Genomic DNA, 15,954 nt, shown 5'->3' on the forward strand with positions numbered 1-15,954 from the left:
TCAGAGGACCACGCCTCAAATTATTTTCATTAGTAGCAAGATCTGTGAATTATGTACATTCCTCAAGATCTCACCATCTCACAGGACTGAACGGGAATTATTAACACATATAGGAAACAGGTATGAATGCCTATGAACATTAAGTGAAAGGAAATCACAAGGCAGAGCTGTAAATAAACGCTCTGCCAAATTCTGTACATCGTTTTTCGGACACAGATAAAAAACAATCCCACCACAATGACCGCTCACTAGCAGCATAAAGAATATGTCAGCTACAAAGCAACTGACTGGAACCAATTTGGCCTGGACTAGTTCAGCTGAACTGTTGTGAAGTGGCCAGGCAGATGCCTCCTCTTATTTATGTCAGTGCTGAGTGGAAATGTGACAACAGCCCTTCCCTTGACCTTTAGCTTCCGCTCATTGTTCTTCTGCAACAGCAATTCCTTGTTCTGATGACAAACATGGCAGCTGGTCAGACGGTGCTGCAAACCAACCCCAACCACAACAAAAAAGTCCTACTTGGAAGGAAGAGAACCTCCCCCCCCGGCCAAAAATTTTAATAAGCAGCATAAAAACCCGTTGGTACCACATTGGTGGCATTTGGAAGCAGAATTTTAAAAGCAGTGATGAATCCAAGACATCTGATTCAGAGGAAATTATCGAGCTAAACCACTCCATTGGATTTCAAGGTGTTCTGGCCATCCAAGACGGCTTTCTGCCAGACTCCTCTTATTCCTTCCCTCCTTCCAGAAGCTCCAATACCATCAGAGCTTGGGGAAAGAACAGTCAGCCTTGGTCTGAGGAGGCCACCCATGGCTACCTTGCGTCTGTCATGGCCAAGGCCGTATTCTAACGGGACGCTGGAAAAATCCTCCATTTCATGAGACTCTGGGAAAGACAGCGGGGGCCACGCTTGCACAAATACCACGTATTCATAATTCCACTCTCAAAGGCAGATCACCCATTAAGAGAAAAACCGATCCCAAATAAGCTACTAGAAAGTTTATATTTTTTTGTATTAAACCGTTTCTTCTTACCTATGCTGCGAAAATGCCATCGATAAAAAATCCTCTCGGGTAGTAGCTGCAATATTTTCTGCAGGAAACAAAACCAGTCAAAAACCGGCTTATCGGAGGATGCAGAGAAACGAATACACAGGACACAAATGAAACAGGAACACGTACACAGGGGACAAAACAGAAAAGCAAATCCCTGTCCTGGCAAGGACTCCTGTCCACTGCTTTGCTCTGGCTGCAGAGAAGGACACTTGGAGCGCTCCTGAACGCACACCACGAGGCAGACTTGAAGCCCTTTCCTTTCCCCCTGCCCGGCACACCCCCGGCCTGCTGGGGAAGGGCTCACACACGTCCGAGCAGCTGCCTGGGGCTGGCACACTCTGCAGCGCCCGTCACGACTCCAGCTGCGGCTCAGGTCAGTGCTTCCCTCGGCTGCCAGGCTCTGCTCCCCGGCTGAGGCACAGGGAACAGCGGGGCAGCTCCTGCTCCTCAGAGCTCCTCTACCTGTGCTTGCAGCGGCTCGCTGCGACCGCGCCAAATTACGCACAGCCAGACTAATTGAATCCCCAGCACGGGCAGTTCATAAAGCACTCAGGGAATAATCCCCGGGCTTTGCAGGCATTGAAATAAGGAATTAGGAAGACATATTTAAACGGGAAACCAGTTTTAAACATTTACTTTTGGAAATCAAGTGAAATTAAACAGTGCCATAAATGACTGACGGTCAGAGCTCCTCCTTGCAGCTATCAAACAAAATCACTGGCACGAATTCCTGTGCAGCAAAACGCCATTAAGTTCTCAGCAACACCACATGCAGGATGCAAATGGATGATAAGTCACTTAAGCAACAGTTTGGGGGTGTTCTGCACACAAAAGCTCACAGGAGGAAACAGTATCACAGCCCAGAAAGCAACTGGCACTGTGGGCCACCCTTTGGAGCCGGGCGACACGAGCCAGCACTGCTGCCAGAGCACGCGCTCGGGACGTGGAGCAGGACAGACCTCTTGTTTCCGACAGTAAAGGGCTTCAGAGATTACATACAACACTCAAAATAGTCTTTTTGGAAATGGAACATTCCTTTCTCCATGGCAGAAGATGGAAGCCATGACAAGTTCATGGACAGAGGGAGCTGGACCTCAGGTCACAGACAGGCTGGTCCTCCTGCACACCTTCACCATTGCAAGTGCTCCCCACACAGTATGTAGCATTTCTAAAAGGCTAACCAGAATAAAAACGTAAAGCAGGCATGCCCCTTTTCCATGTTCCTCGTATTTTGTTTCAGCATCACTCCCCCAGCTCACTGCGACAGCAGGACCCCAGGAACAGAGAGTCCAGAGATCGAGCTCCCTGTCCATGGGCAGGAAGAATGCTTGGGATGAGGGATCTGACTGGCTAGAAGTGAGGCCATGACCCACAGCAGGGCTTTACCTGTTAGTTAAGCACCAGGTTTCTGCCAATCAGATTGCAGGGTCCATGGACAAAGAGTTACCATTACCCATCTGAACATTAGAACACTGGCAGCCCACCACTCCTCCGGACTATTCCTGACATTAATCATTGCTTAACTTGGCACAGGGCACCAAGGAGCTCTAAGCTAACCCAGGAGCGCTTCTAACCTAACCCAGGAAGTCCGTGTGGGAGCTGGGTGTGTGCCCAGGCTCACCACAAGCCCTGTGCCCACGGTGTGCGAGGACAAGTTCCAGGAAACAAAACCCTATGGCAAACCAGCAACAAAAACCGGGCTGGATTCAGGTGTCACACAACACCCTGCAGGGATGAAACTCCACACGCTGGCACATTTATCGTGGAAAACCAGATAAAACCCACGTATTTTGTTCCCATTGTTTTAGTCTGTTGCACAGCTCCACCTAAATTTGAAGATGAAGTTCCCTTCCAGAAAGTGAGCTGTGACAAGGTGTGAGCCATGTAGGCTGGTAGAAGGTGCAAAGCCCCAAAATAAAGACCCCCTTGAAGAAGAATTTGGTAACAACCTTCACACCCGAGCGTTAGTGAACTTTAGGCTGTATCCAGGGAACACCAGGAAAACAAATGCTGCTGCAGAGGTCAACAACAAGCAGGAAAGGCAAGCCTAAACCCTAAACTGCGCAGAACTGGGGGGCTGGGGCAGAAAACAACACGCTTACTGTTCTTTTCTCTTTACAAAACAGAATCCAACACCCTTGCCAGGTGACTGAATCAAAACAATTCAAGGGGTCGAACCATCAGTAAGAGGACCAAAGTTCCTGTCTGAGGAAAGCTCCCATATCCCCAAATCTTTTCACACAGCAAAAATGCAGACACTTCAGTCATTTCCCCTGTGCTCTCCTTTACAGCATCTCAAAGCCAGGAGAACAAGAAATAACGTGTACGCTGAAAAAACAAAAAGACCTGCCCAATCACCTGCACGGTCCCTGCCCCACAGCAACCAGGCCTTCCAAAAAAGCAGCCCGTGTCCCCCTCCCGTGCTGCAGACAGCACAGCTCTGCAGCAGCAGGGCCTCCATGGGCAATGCAAACGCAGAGCCCACGCCTGCTCCCGCAACGCAAAGACAAGTCACCCGCGTCCAAAGCCTACACCGCTGAATATAAACTTCGGAAGGTTACAAGTTAACCCCCAGCCCCACCAGCACGACTTCCAAGGGGGGATTTTTCTGTCCCCGCGCTGAGGCGGCGTTGCGGCGTGACACGAGGCCGCACAAGTCACCAACAAGCTCCAGTTGTTCCCCTCGCAACTTCACGTTTCCGGCAACGCTCCGTACAGCCTGCCCACCCCCGGTGCGCTCAAGAACATGCACTGCTATTGCTACAAAACAAATGACAGTCTCTTCCCCTCCAGCCCAGGCTGGCAGCCACACCGCTGTGAATCCGAGCTGGCTATTGACATCTTGTTCCTAGTTTCACACTACACTAATAAGAAATATTTTAAGAAACCCCGCAGTGCAAAATAATATTGCTTTTTGAGAAAACACATAGATCTATTTAATGCTCAGTGCTTTGCTGCATCTATATGGTAATCCATTACAGCACACTTGAAATAGAAATTAGGTATTACTACTGATCAACACATCAGGGTATCTGTCAGTTCTTTTAACTGATTATCCATAGTTCTTTTTCGTTTGGACTTCCTGCATGACTAGGAATAATGTTAAGTTTAAATCTTAGTTTACACAGGATGCTGCTTTCTGAAAGCTGTATCTCTCTTTTATCGAAGTGAAACAAAAACCAGCAAGGTTTGTATTTCGACAGACTCGCTCTGACTTAACCAAAACTGCTATTTCTTTCAGAAAGCCTTTTCTTTTCGCCCCCCTCGTTGAAGCGTGCTGTGACTGGCAGCTCTGTGCCTATCACTGCGTGCTGGCTGTCCTGCTGCAGGACACAGGGAAAGCAGAGGCTGGGACCAAACTCACAGGAGATCCCACGGGATGTGTTCCAGCTCCGCTGCCCTTCTGTGCCAGCCCGGTCTCCGGTTAACGACAGCCACACCAAAGGTGCCCCTGCTGAGCCAACCCACTCCTGGAGGCACAACCGGGGGCAGTGGCAATGGCAAGCCAGGAGTCACGCCCCTTCCAGGGAAATGGATTGGGAATTCCTAGGAGTCAGTGGCAGGTGGATCTACCATAAGCCAAGTCAAGGCAGAAGAGCTCTCCCAGGCCTCTGTGCTCAAGTGCTGCCGGCGGTTTCAGAGTGTTCAACTACCAAAACCTGCAGCAATCCAGAAATTTTCCAGCTCCTATTCGCAGACTCGGATGAGCCAAGAGGCCAACGGAGTCAGTGCGCCTGCAGCAGTTCAATCTCAATGAAGGGATACTCCATTTATTGCATTAATAAATTATTTACAGTTATTTGTTGAGGGAAAACGTCTGCCCAAAGCACATAGGGCACTTATCACTGCCCCAGGCATAACAAGAAACGGTAAGATCTCTGAAGTCAGATACGTGAAACATAGAGCTAGAATTTACTGCAGAATGCTGTAAGAATAGCAGCAATGTTATCAGAACCACAGCAGAACAAACTGTAAATGGTTCAAAAAGTAATTTTCTATGTGTAGAAAAGTAGAGCTATAAGCACCTTCACTGCTATAAACAAAGAAGCCCCTTTGTTACTCCACTGAGCCTGTTCACATCTGCACTGGGCTCAAGAAAACACAAACTCCACACAAAACACGGACTTTGGGAAGCTTTTCTACATCTGAAAAATTCTGAGTGCAAAACACTTCATCCAGTGAACATGTTACATCAGTGGAATGAATTTTATGACACCATCAGCAGGACAGATGTGCCTGCTCTTAACTAACAGAGAAAAACTATAGAGAATGGGAAGAAACTAATCTATGCATTACACCAAAACCATCAGTCTGCTTTTACTTCATTAGAGATTAAAAACCCCAGTGTCAGAGGAATCGGTACCTAATGCTGCAAGAAAGAAGAAACTACCTTATTACTAAAAAAAAACCAAAACCAAAACAAAACAAAAAACCCCTGAACTTTCACAACCAAATGATGGCACAGCACTGCTACTGGACCCAGAAAATGGACGCAAACACAGTGCACCTTCTGGGAGGTCTGTGACACACAGGGCTCAGAGCTGCCCTCACATCCCAGGGAACATGGACACAAGGAACAACAGCAACTGTTCTGCAAATGCCCTGCAAATAGAGAGCCAAGCCCCAGCAGAAAAAAAAAAAAAATTGTGTCATATAATTTTGGGCTTTTTTAGCTGAAACAGGGGAAAATAACAGTACAGCAGCAGTACCACTTCACAAATGCCTATTTGGGAAAAGACAAGGCCAAAGCACCTTACACAGTCAGATCCAAGCATTCTGCAGTATTAACTGTAACAGTTAACCCTTCACATTCCTCCTTCCTGGTTAACATTTCTTCTTTGAGTAAAATGCTGCTCGATGTTGTTGCTGAGCGGCCAAGCTGTGTAGATGGCGTGTGAAACTAAAACTTCCACAAATTACAACCAAACCAAGTCAGTTTCCAGAGGATTTGTGGGAAGCGCCTTCGTTGCCCAATACACACGCTAGGTGTCACTCCACAACAGCGGCACAGTCCCACCGAACCTCCAGGAAAGGCAAAGGCAATTCCCTTGTAAATATTTTTATTGGTTTTTAAGCTGTTAACCCTCAGGACCGGGACTCAGGATTTGTTAATCCTACGTAACTACCTATTTAGCTAATTAGAAGAAAATGCAGCAGCCCCTTGGCTCACGCTGACATCAGATTAAATACGGAAAGCTTAACAATTAATTAGTTTTGTTGCCTATGGCTTAGAGTATGAATGCTGCATCCCTTGGCATTTCTGCCTCCCTGTCCTGTGCTGAGGCTCTTGGGCTGTTCTCCTCCCGTGCATAACTCACCCGGGGTCAGCTATCCACAGGCTATAGATGCACAATCACTCCAGCAGATCCCCACCACGAGGGGAACCGCTCCGAATTCCGCACAAACGCTTCAAGGACGCCCTCTCCCCCCAGGCTGAGGGTGACCAGGCTGTCACACAGCTCCCCTCCACCGGGACCCCAAGCAGCCCCTGGTTCAGACACAACCATGGACTTTTTTCTCCTTCACACAGCAGGTTCTCCCAACGTTTTTAAGGAGTATTAAGGGGTGGTCACTAGGCACCCGTTCCCAAGCCCCAGCAGCGGGCAGTTATTCCCTCTACCCAGGTGAGCGAGCATTAGCTATTTCCCATTCAGTGGCACGGGCACAGGAATTCCATCCCTTATTCAGGGCCCCAGCGTATTGATGAGCTGCCATTAACTTGCACAGCCCTGCTCACTTACACGGTGACACGTTCTCTGCTGGGCCGGGGACCGAGGAGGAGGAGGAGGAGGAGGAAGAGTTTCTCCTGCCTCAGACAGTCCTGGCAGATTTATGAGCTCGTGTTCTTTGACACTGCCTCGGGCACAACCCTACAGCAGACCCGTACTAATGTCACAAGGAGCAGAAAGCAGGGCTCAGATTTCAGCATGAAAATGCAGTCTCACAGAGGGGGGAACAAGGGAGAAGAGGAAAAGGGAGACATCAGAGTGAGAATTTGAGATCACAAAACCCCAGGATTCCACGTCATTGTCGTTTTCATGGCCATTCCTCCCACTGCAGGCACATTAGGCTAAACAGCATCATTCTTCTCATCATTACAAATACCATTCCAACTACAAACTACTCATTAATGCAAAACCATGGAGCCACATACTTCGGAGGGTTTGGGGGTCTTTTAGAGGGAGTGGAGCAGTGGAGAACAATTAACCTTTGTTTTAACTTTGATTTCTAGAGTCCCACTGAAAGTCTGAGGGGTTTCTTCCTACCAAAAAAAAAACCCAAACATAAAGAAGATTACATTTCTATGATGAAATACTCAAGTAAAAAGTTAGCCGTTGGAACAACACAGAAAGAAATAAGAGAGAAATGGAAATAAATCAATAGATGATAAGCGTGTGTTCAACTTTAAGAGATAAATCTGGCCAATTATATACCTAATAATTGTCAAAAAATTGTAAATAAAGGTGACAGTGCGTTCTGACTAGAGACAGGCAGAGCCTGTGTTAAAAATTTCAGTGTGCATTTTAAGAACATTTTTATGTGTCAGGCCTTCATCCGGTCCCGTGATATTTTCTCACATCCAAATACATTTAGGTAATGACTCCAATCAAAGAGGTACCTTGGAAAATGATCTATCCTGGACTACACTCTCGTTTAAATTAAAGCAATCCTAATTTGATTATGCAAAAGTTACCTAGGTAACATTTCCTCCCCAGCCACTCCCAATGCTCTGATGGCTGGGGAGGAGGGAAGGATAAGCTTCTGGAAGCCTAAAGATGTTATACTGCATTTAAAACCCCCCCAAATTAGCGAATTAGCATTTCACAGAGCCAGGTCAAACTGATGTGCAGTAGCTGACAACTCCTATGCTCTCGTTTCCCTTGTGCTGCAAGGCCAAACGCGGCAATCCTAACAGATGCCTGCAGGCGAGGGGAGCAGAGCCCAGCCTCCTGCTGCGGCCCGTTCAGAACAAACACAGCGCCCAACTTCTCACCGACACAGAGCAGGGGAACGGTGCTGCTGTTCTGAGCTGGCCCCCCAGAAAGCACAGGAGCAAACCCTTGTTTGATTAAAACAGGAAAGAAACAACAGAGAGCAGACCTTTTGGGAGCTTTAGCCCAACAGAGTCAGTGCAACTCCTGATCACGCATTCCCAAGGTCTACAGAAACCCCCGGCTTGTTGTCAGAGGATCGACCCCCAGGTCCTCGGGACAGAGGTGATCCTGCTGGATTTCCAAGGCATTTTGATAACATCTCTTAACTCAGCATATTCATTAGACCAACACTCTCCCTGCACGATAAAATCGAAGCTTCAAGCCCCTTTCACCTCGCACCACCGTGACTGGCACCTGGTTCCGCCCCTTGATGCAAAGCTCCAAGTAGGCACAGAACGACAATGAGATTTAAAACACAAACTCATTTGCATGGTATGGAAAACTTACCTCGAAAAGAAAGAGGATGGAGTCCAGCTCCTCCCTTTGTGATTTATTCCCTGCAAGACACAAAACAACACTGCTTGCCAGAAACATACGCTAAAAGACAGCAGAAGGCGGCTGTTGCTGCTCAGCTGAAGTCAGAGATGCCACGCTTGGTTTACTTTCCATCTTTCTTTAACATCCCAGAGCGAGCTGCGCCCAGCTGCGGTGCCTCCCTCTGCTCCGGCCGTGCCTCAGGTGAGCAGAGGGAGCTGCAGGAGCCCAGCACGAGGCCAGAGGACGTGCGTGGAAATGCTGGAAGGAACTCAGGAATCTGACCAGCTGCTGCTCTCGTTTCAGAGAGCCATTTTCCAGCTTGTCTCTCCCGATGCCGCAAAATGAAAACGATTAATACCAACGCAGCACTGCACGGAGCTGTTGGTGTAGATACAGATAACTGAGGGCGAGGCAATTGCTGGACAGGCTCTAGCAGAGTGCTCTGGAGCGCAGTCACAGAGCGCTGACCAGCAGCTGCTGGAAGAACTCTAACACTTACCTTTTTGTTTCAAGCTGTTTTCCAGTGTGATGAAGTTTTCGTAGAATATAAAATAAATTTGAGAATAATTGTTGTCAAAAAATTGCTTCAGGTCACTTCCATCCACGATATCTGAAAAGAGGAACAAACAGAGCAATTACACAAGAGAAGAAGGACAAGAATTTCAGGCATTCTGCAAATTTAGCACGAGAGAACGAAATAAATGCAATACAAAACTATTTTAGTGACTCCACTCAGTATTCTGCACTAAATTGTGGGTCCATCCTCGCAAATGAAGAGGAGTTTCACTAAATTTATGAGAGTCTGCAGTGGGGCTTTGGTTCGTTTGCTTTCCAGTTAAAAAAAAAAAAAAAGAAGAAAAAAATTTTTTAATGGGGTGAGTCCTACAAAACAAGCAGGTTACTGCTGGAGAAAAACACCAGCAAAGACTTTTGGGATGCAAATTCAGTTCTTACATTCACCTGGCAAGCAGATCAAACTAGAAAACAGCATATTCCCGATTCATTTCTTAGAATAACAGCAACGCAAGCACGTACCACTTTCCTAAGTGCTAACCTGGGTCCGAAATTTGAAATAAGTTCCTTTTCCACCAAGAAAATGTCCAATGTTTTCTGAGCCTGATACTTGCCAAACACACGTGAATTTCCTCCCTTTGGTCTTTACTGCAACTGATTTGGTCAAGGAAAGTCAGGTGATTTCACCCGGAAGAGGGCAGAAATTAACATCGTGTCTGCTCATTGAAGCCTCACCTTGCAAGAAACCCGTTCATTACCCAAAATAAAGCTGATTCCAGCAAGAAGGCTCAATAACATCCCACGACTACAGAAGACAGAATAACTTTAGCCCTAGACAGCTTGATTTTTATTTAAGTTAATACCTTTCCAGCAGTAAGGCTTTGCTTGGCTGCTTGCACTATGGAAACAATTAGTGCAGGGAAACTCTTTAACGTGATATTTGTTTCCTACAAACTACCAGTCTTGAATTTGCAAGCTAAGTGCAATTATTCCTCTCCATGAATGCGTCCTGTTAAACACAACTCCGGGGGAAAACAAGGCTTTCATTTACAGGGTTTCATATGAGGGAATGAGGTCATTAAAATCTAAACAAAAAGGAAACTTTCCCTCTAAACTGCGAAGGGAGGAGAAAGGAACTGCCTCACCAAGAAAGCAAATTCTCCTTTTTTCTAAAAGTGGCATCTCAGCGGTGACTCACGGGTGAGTCTGGTGTGAGCTGCATCCCTACAGCCGCAGCCCTTCCTTACTGATGTGTTTCACTTGTCGCAGGGGACGGCTCATTCCTCCCTCTCAAATGGGAAACCTCAGGGAAAGTTTCCTGTGCTATCTACCCCTTGAGACAACAAGATAAAAACCCCTGACTTCGGGGAAATGCACCGGCTGCAGGGGTATTTATAAGCACCCAAGGAAGCGGGGCAGCAAGCTTGGGGCTGAACTGCGGGAATTCGGGCTCGTGTTTTTATGTTTACTCACAAAGAGCTCTCAGGTTACCACAGCTGCGCACAGGCTCCCAGCCCTCACGCCCCAGGCAGGCGCCAGCAGCCATCCCAAGCCCCGACCGGGACGAGCCCGCGGTTCTGGCTAACACCTGAGAGCCGCTGCTGCTGCTGCGGCAACGCTCGGGGAGGAGCCGGGCGCTCGCGAGGGTCACATCCCATTCCTTCTGTCCAAGCGGGACAGAAGGCTCGCTGGGAAACTGTCAGTCACGCTGACTTGCCTTACTATTAAATTTAAAATCTGGAGCAACAAACTACTCGGGTACCACTCAGTGAGGGCCTGAGGCTACTGCCGAACTCTCATGGCTCTTCCTCACCTTAAAACACAAAATCCAGAGGGGACAAGAAGCCCGTCCTTAGCACATGGCCTTGCCCTTCATTCTCCTGTTAAGTCCCCAGTGTTATCACAGTCACCTGTTAGAAATCATCCCTTAATGCCGTGAACTTCCAAAGTCACTTGACTTTATGCTACTTCTTCAAAGCTCCCTTAATCCTCGAGTACTTGAAAAATTACAGGAGATCAAGAGAATTTCGCAGCCACACCCTGGTTAACGATAAAACTTTTACAACCAGCCTCACCCCAGAAATAACATGCAATTCTTACTTATCTTCAGGAGAAGTATGTCAGCACGAAGCAGACCGTCACCAAAGCACCCCTCCAACCAGAACAGCTTCCAAAATAACATCAACACCTCCAATTTCACACGAGCGCTACGGAACAACACCAGCTCTGAATTCAGCAGGAAGTCTGCACACATCCCCTTTTGAGTGTCTCTAAATGAAAGTTTCCACCAAGCCAGTATTACTCCTGCAGCTGTGCAGAACTGCGAGGCCAAGCAGTGCCAGGACTGAAACCCCACTACTCTCCTTTGTTATCCCATTTCTGATGGAGGCAGTTCCAGGAAAAGCAGGGGCTTTCCTGATGGGTATTTTTTAAAGACAAAGATTAAGGATTGCACTTGGTAACCTCACAAATTTCATATTTAAACATAACTCGGTGTGTCTCCCATGTATTTGCCCACTGCTCAACGGAGAAAAGACTAAAAGCCCAGGACAAAGCAGCATCCCACATCTGTTGGCAGCAATACTCCTGACACCTGAGTATTCCAACTGGGCCCGAGGAGAAAACACTATTGAAAGAGATGCTTCAATTGAAAAAAGAATTTTTTTACCCAAGAATAGCCACAGAAAAAATCCTTAAGGCACAACGATCCATTCGTACGCTACAAAAGTCCCACAGAAACCACCCTGGGAAAGAGCAGAGCTTTCATTTATGGCCAGTCCATGGGGAAGAGCCAAATCTGTACATCCCCACCACTCTTCATCAGGCCGTTACTTTTTAAGTCTATCTTAAAAAAAAAACGAAACAAAGGCCACACTACTGGCACTTCCACAAACTGTATTTAGACCTGTACCAACTTTACAGAACTTCTGGCCCCAAGTACATCTCTACAGCAACAGAAAAATAAGGGAAACGTTCTGGTCATTTCTCAAACACAAATGAACATGAGTCCTGTTGTTCTTCTGGGTAGCGTTTTGGCCTGCCACATGGCCAGAACACCCCACAGAGCAGGAGCTCAGATCCTAAAGGCCATTCAAGGCCTGAGAGATGCTATAAGCAGCACCAGTTTAGGTGGAATCTTTTCTTTCAGTTTGGGCACTGGACAAACTCACACCCATGCCACTAAGGGACCTGAAGCAATCCACAGCTCACACGAGCCCTTATTTCTGGAACTACACATTCCTTTTGCTCATCCCTCCCCTATGATCATCTTCCCTCTGATCTGCATCCTCCTGCACCAGCGGGATCACAGAAGAGTAACTGACATTTTGTTTACAATTAAAGTCCTGTGATTTAAAACCAACAAAGGAAGAGGAGCTGGCAGCCCCTAAGGAAACACAAGAGCAGGAGCAGCTATTTGGGGAACATGGGGCACTGTGGCCCGACTGAAGCAGCTGGAGTAACACACACACACACATTCCTACCCCTGGCCAGGGCAAGGCGAGAGGCATCTGGGGACAAGGAGGAAAAAAAAAATCCAACTACTTTTGAGCTTTTATAAAAAAAGCTTTGTTTTTCTTAAATACCGGAAAGGTTCTTCCCATGTGTTGCTTCATTTTCCATGCTGAACAGTACCACGGAAAACACTCTGGCAAGGGTATTTTATCAAGACGGCATCTTCCAAAAGCCACTCCCATGCTACCTCAAATGTTGACACAGGCATTGCAAAGAGATACCCGGGGACCGTACCCAGAGCTGCTCGGACAGTGCCCACACTGACCAGCCAGGCAGCTGGACACAGCACAGCCCCAGCCAGCCCCGTGGCTCCGCAACACCCTTCACCGTTCACCAGCGCCCGCAAGCACCTTTAATTAAAGAGTCACCAAACGCAACAGCGTGACACCAGGCCGGATCGGCCCGGCACTTTGCCCCCTGACCAGCTGCCCCCGATCAGCGCCCGAAGCGCAGCAGATCGCAAGGAGCTACTGCGGCACGCCAGCGATGATCCCTCGCACCTGGAACAAACCGGCGTCACCTGGGAGCCAAGCGGACTGAGCGGCCACAGCCTCTCCCCTCAGCAGAGCCCGCTGCTGCTGCTGCATTTCAACAGCGAGCACGAGGCCACCCAGACCCTCCCGAAACAGCTCGCAGCTGAAACTCATCAGCGGCTTTCCAGCCCCAGAGGGACCGCAGCTGGAACTCCACGACGATGAGGGCGAAAGGCTTCACCTGCAAGGCGCCCCGAGACGCGTCCAACCTCGCCCCAAACACGGAGTCCCCACAAAACACCATACCGTGACTTCTCTTAGAGTTTAAACGACCAACAAAGAGCCCCGAGTCGATGTTGCCGACAAGAGCAGGGCTTCTGCGAGCGCACCCCCGAAACTGACCGGGGATGTGAGTTTCCCCGCGGTTCCGCCCCCAGCCCGCCACTCGTGCCGCACCCGAGCACCGGGACACCGGCAAACGCGACCTTCCCAGGGCACCGCGCACCCCAAACTTTCTCCCGCAGCCCTCGGGAAGGACACGCACCGCTGCCTCTGCAAGGGAGAGAGCCCGGGGAGCCCGCCGAGCTGCTCGGGAGCCCGGGGATCCCCGGGCAGGAGAGGCTCTCTGTCCCCACCCAGCACGGAGAGCTGTTACGCCCCGGGTTCACTGTTGTCTCGCCCGGACACCGCAGCGGAGGGCGAGCAGCGCCCGCGGCTCCGCCCGGGCACCCCACGAGGGGCTCAGGGCCCCGGGGCCGCGCCCCCTCCCCCGCTCACCCAGCAGCGCGCGGAGGTGCTTCAGGCGGGTCAGCACGTCCCGCTTGGGGTCCAGCGCCTTCTGCGTGGATTTCCTGACATCGGCGTGGCTCTTCCTGGAGAACATCCCGGCGGAGCGGCGGGCAGGGATGCGGGGATGGAGCCGCGCCGGGAGCGCTCCCCGCGCGCCGCTCCCGCCCCCGCTCTGCGCCGCCGCTGCGCGGGGCGCGCCGGGAGCTGCGGCACCGCCCGCCCCGCGCTCTGACGTCACCGCGGCGTGACGCTGACGTCACCGCGGCTGCCGGGAGCCGCGCCCCGGGACCCCCGGGAACCCCTGGGAACCCCCGGGAAGCCCCGGCCCCGCCAGTGCCAGCCCCGGGCCGGCCTCACCGTGGCCCCGAGGCCCCACCGTGGCACCGCGCAGGGACGGCGGGACCCCGCGGTGCCCGGGGGCGCGGGGGACACCCCGGCCCCGTGCGGCTCCAGGGACACCCGAGAGGCGAACCGGAGAATCCCGGGAGAGCCGCGGGAATGCCCGGGGCAGGGCAGCTGGGATGGAGGCGCCGTGGGGAGCTGGCTCCTAGGTAGGCTCTCGCTTTATCACGGAATCACAGAACCGCAGATTTGGGTTGGACGGACCTTAAATCCCACCCAGTGCCACCCCCTGCCATGGGCAGGGACACCTTCCGCTGTCCCAGGCTGCTCCGAGCCCCAGTGTCCAGCCTGGCCTCGGACACTGCCGGGGATCCAGCGGCAGCCGCGGCTTCCCTGGGCACCCTCCCAGGGAAAAAATTCTCCCCGATATTCAGTGCAAGTCTCCATGGGAAAACATTCAGGTTCTGAATAACTGCTTGCACTGTAAGTATATAAATAATACGTGCTGTCTTTACACATGGGGAAGGTAAAAGACAGAGCAGGCTCATAGTTACACAGCACAAGCACGAGCCATCCCTGAAGCCCTCGGCTGCTCTCAGTAAAATTCCCGGGTAAATTCCCTAGTAAGTTTCAAAGCAGGCTGTCGTCCTAAGAAAGAAAAGAACGTGTGTCAGGGAAATTACTTGCGTTTATACTTCCCAGTTTTTAACAAAATTACTTAAAAATCAGTCTATGCATCACATGGAAATTATTTGTTGAGCGGCGAATCGGCGTAGAGAATAAAATGTCACAAGAACTGCTGTTGTTAGAAGCAGAAAACACACCACTGCCACATCTCACTTCCTCTGAGCCCTCGCAGGGATCGTTTCTGCTGCAGAGGCCTGAGGTCACCAGAGCAAGAGGTCAACAAGCCGTAAACACGTCCCACTGGGGAAGGGACAGCCCCAGCTCCTCCACCCCTGGGATGGCCACGTGCACACGGGAGCAGGGAAAGGCTCTGGCTGGAGGTTACAGCGGATAAACAAAGAGATAAATAAAGAAGCAGGCATCGGGGGCTGTGGAGGAGGGGGCTGCAGGCAGAGCTCCCTACGCCCTGCTGGTGAGCGAGGCAGGGCTTCCCCCTCTGCAGCGCAGCTGGACTCTGGAAGGGGCGCAGCCGGCCCAGCCCCTGAGCTAAGAAGGAAGGAGTCGCTTGCTGGAGTGAGGGAGATGGATAGTGATGATGCACGGTGCTGAAAATGAAAAAAACCACTAATCCCTTTTCTCACACAGAAAGGCTGAACACCCTGGAGTCAGACACAGAAAATTCATGGCTGTCCAAGGAATTGCCTTGGAGCCCGGCTCAGGGTTACGGCAATTCCTACTGCCTGTTCCTCCCGTCGCACCGTGACACACCATCTCCTTCTGGAGCAGCTATGGTTCCGCAGCAATTGTCTACAGTTTTGGGCCATGTGGTGCAATCTTCCTGAGAAGAGCCACTTGGGCTGTTCTGGCTGTCCCCTTCCATTGCCACAAATGGATTTGTGCAGTTGGTTGGGGAAGCACGTGGCTAAAGTCTTGCCTTGCTCTCGTTTATTCTTTTACCCTTCCCTTTTATTTTAATTGAGTTACAAAACGAACAACTTCCAGTTTGTGTCTCCTGGTGGTTTTGGATTGTTCCATGTTTTTGTCGTGTCCTGCTTTGCTAAAAAGGGAACCCTTGCAGGTTCAGGAATTGTGATGTCTGATAACTTGTGTGATAACCAGGGGAGCGTTGTGGTGCTTAGCACCAAACCATGTAGCTTTAGGCACTCG

The 15,954-nt window shown here is 50.1% G+C and overlaps 1 protein-coding gene across 2 annotated transcripts in view; it reads right to left on the reverse strand.

Moving 5' to 3' along the window:
- The window catches only part of RALGAPA2 (Ral GTPase activating protein catalytic subunit alpha 2), a 93,881-nt gene extending 79,897 nt beyond the window's left edge, over positions 1-13,984 (reverse strand). For both annotated transcript variants that reach the window (XM_069008764.1, XM_069008763.1), the window contains exons 1-4: positions 13,807-13,984; positions 9,030-9,140; positions 8,501-8,550; positions 1,038-1,095 (exon numbers count right to left, since the gene is read on the reverse strand). In XM_069008764.1, the coding sequence (XP_068864865.1) occupies positions 1,038-1,095; positions 8,501-8,550; positions 9,030-9,140; positions 13,807-13,912 (325 nt within the window). In that variant the 5' untranslated portion in view covers positions 13,913-13,984. The remainder of the gene's footprint in view (positions 1-1,037; positions 1,096-8,500; positions 8,551-9,029; positions 9,141-13,806) is intronic.
- Between the last annotated feature and the right edge of the window lie 1,970 nt (positions 13,985-15,954).

This window comes from Aphelocoma coerulescens, chromosome 3 (genome assembly GCF_041296385.1).
Source record: "Aphelocoma coerulescens isolate FSJ_1873_10779 chromosome 3, UR_Acoe_1.0, whole genome shotgun sequence".
Classification (NCBI taxonomy): domain Eukaryota; kingdom Metazoa; phylum Chordata; class Aves; order Passeriformes; family Corvidae; genus Aphelocoma; species Aphelocoma coerulescens.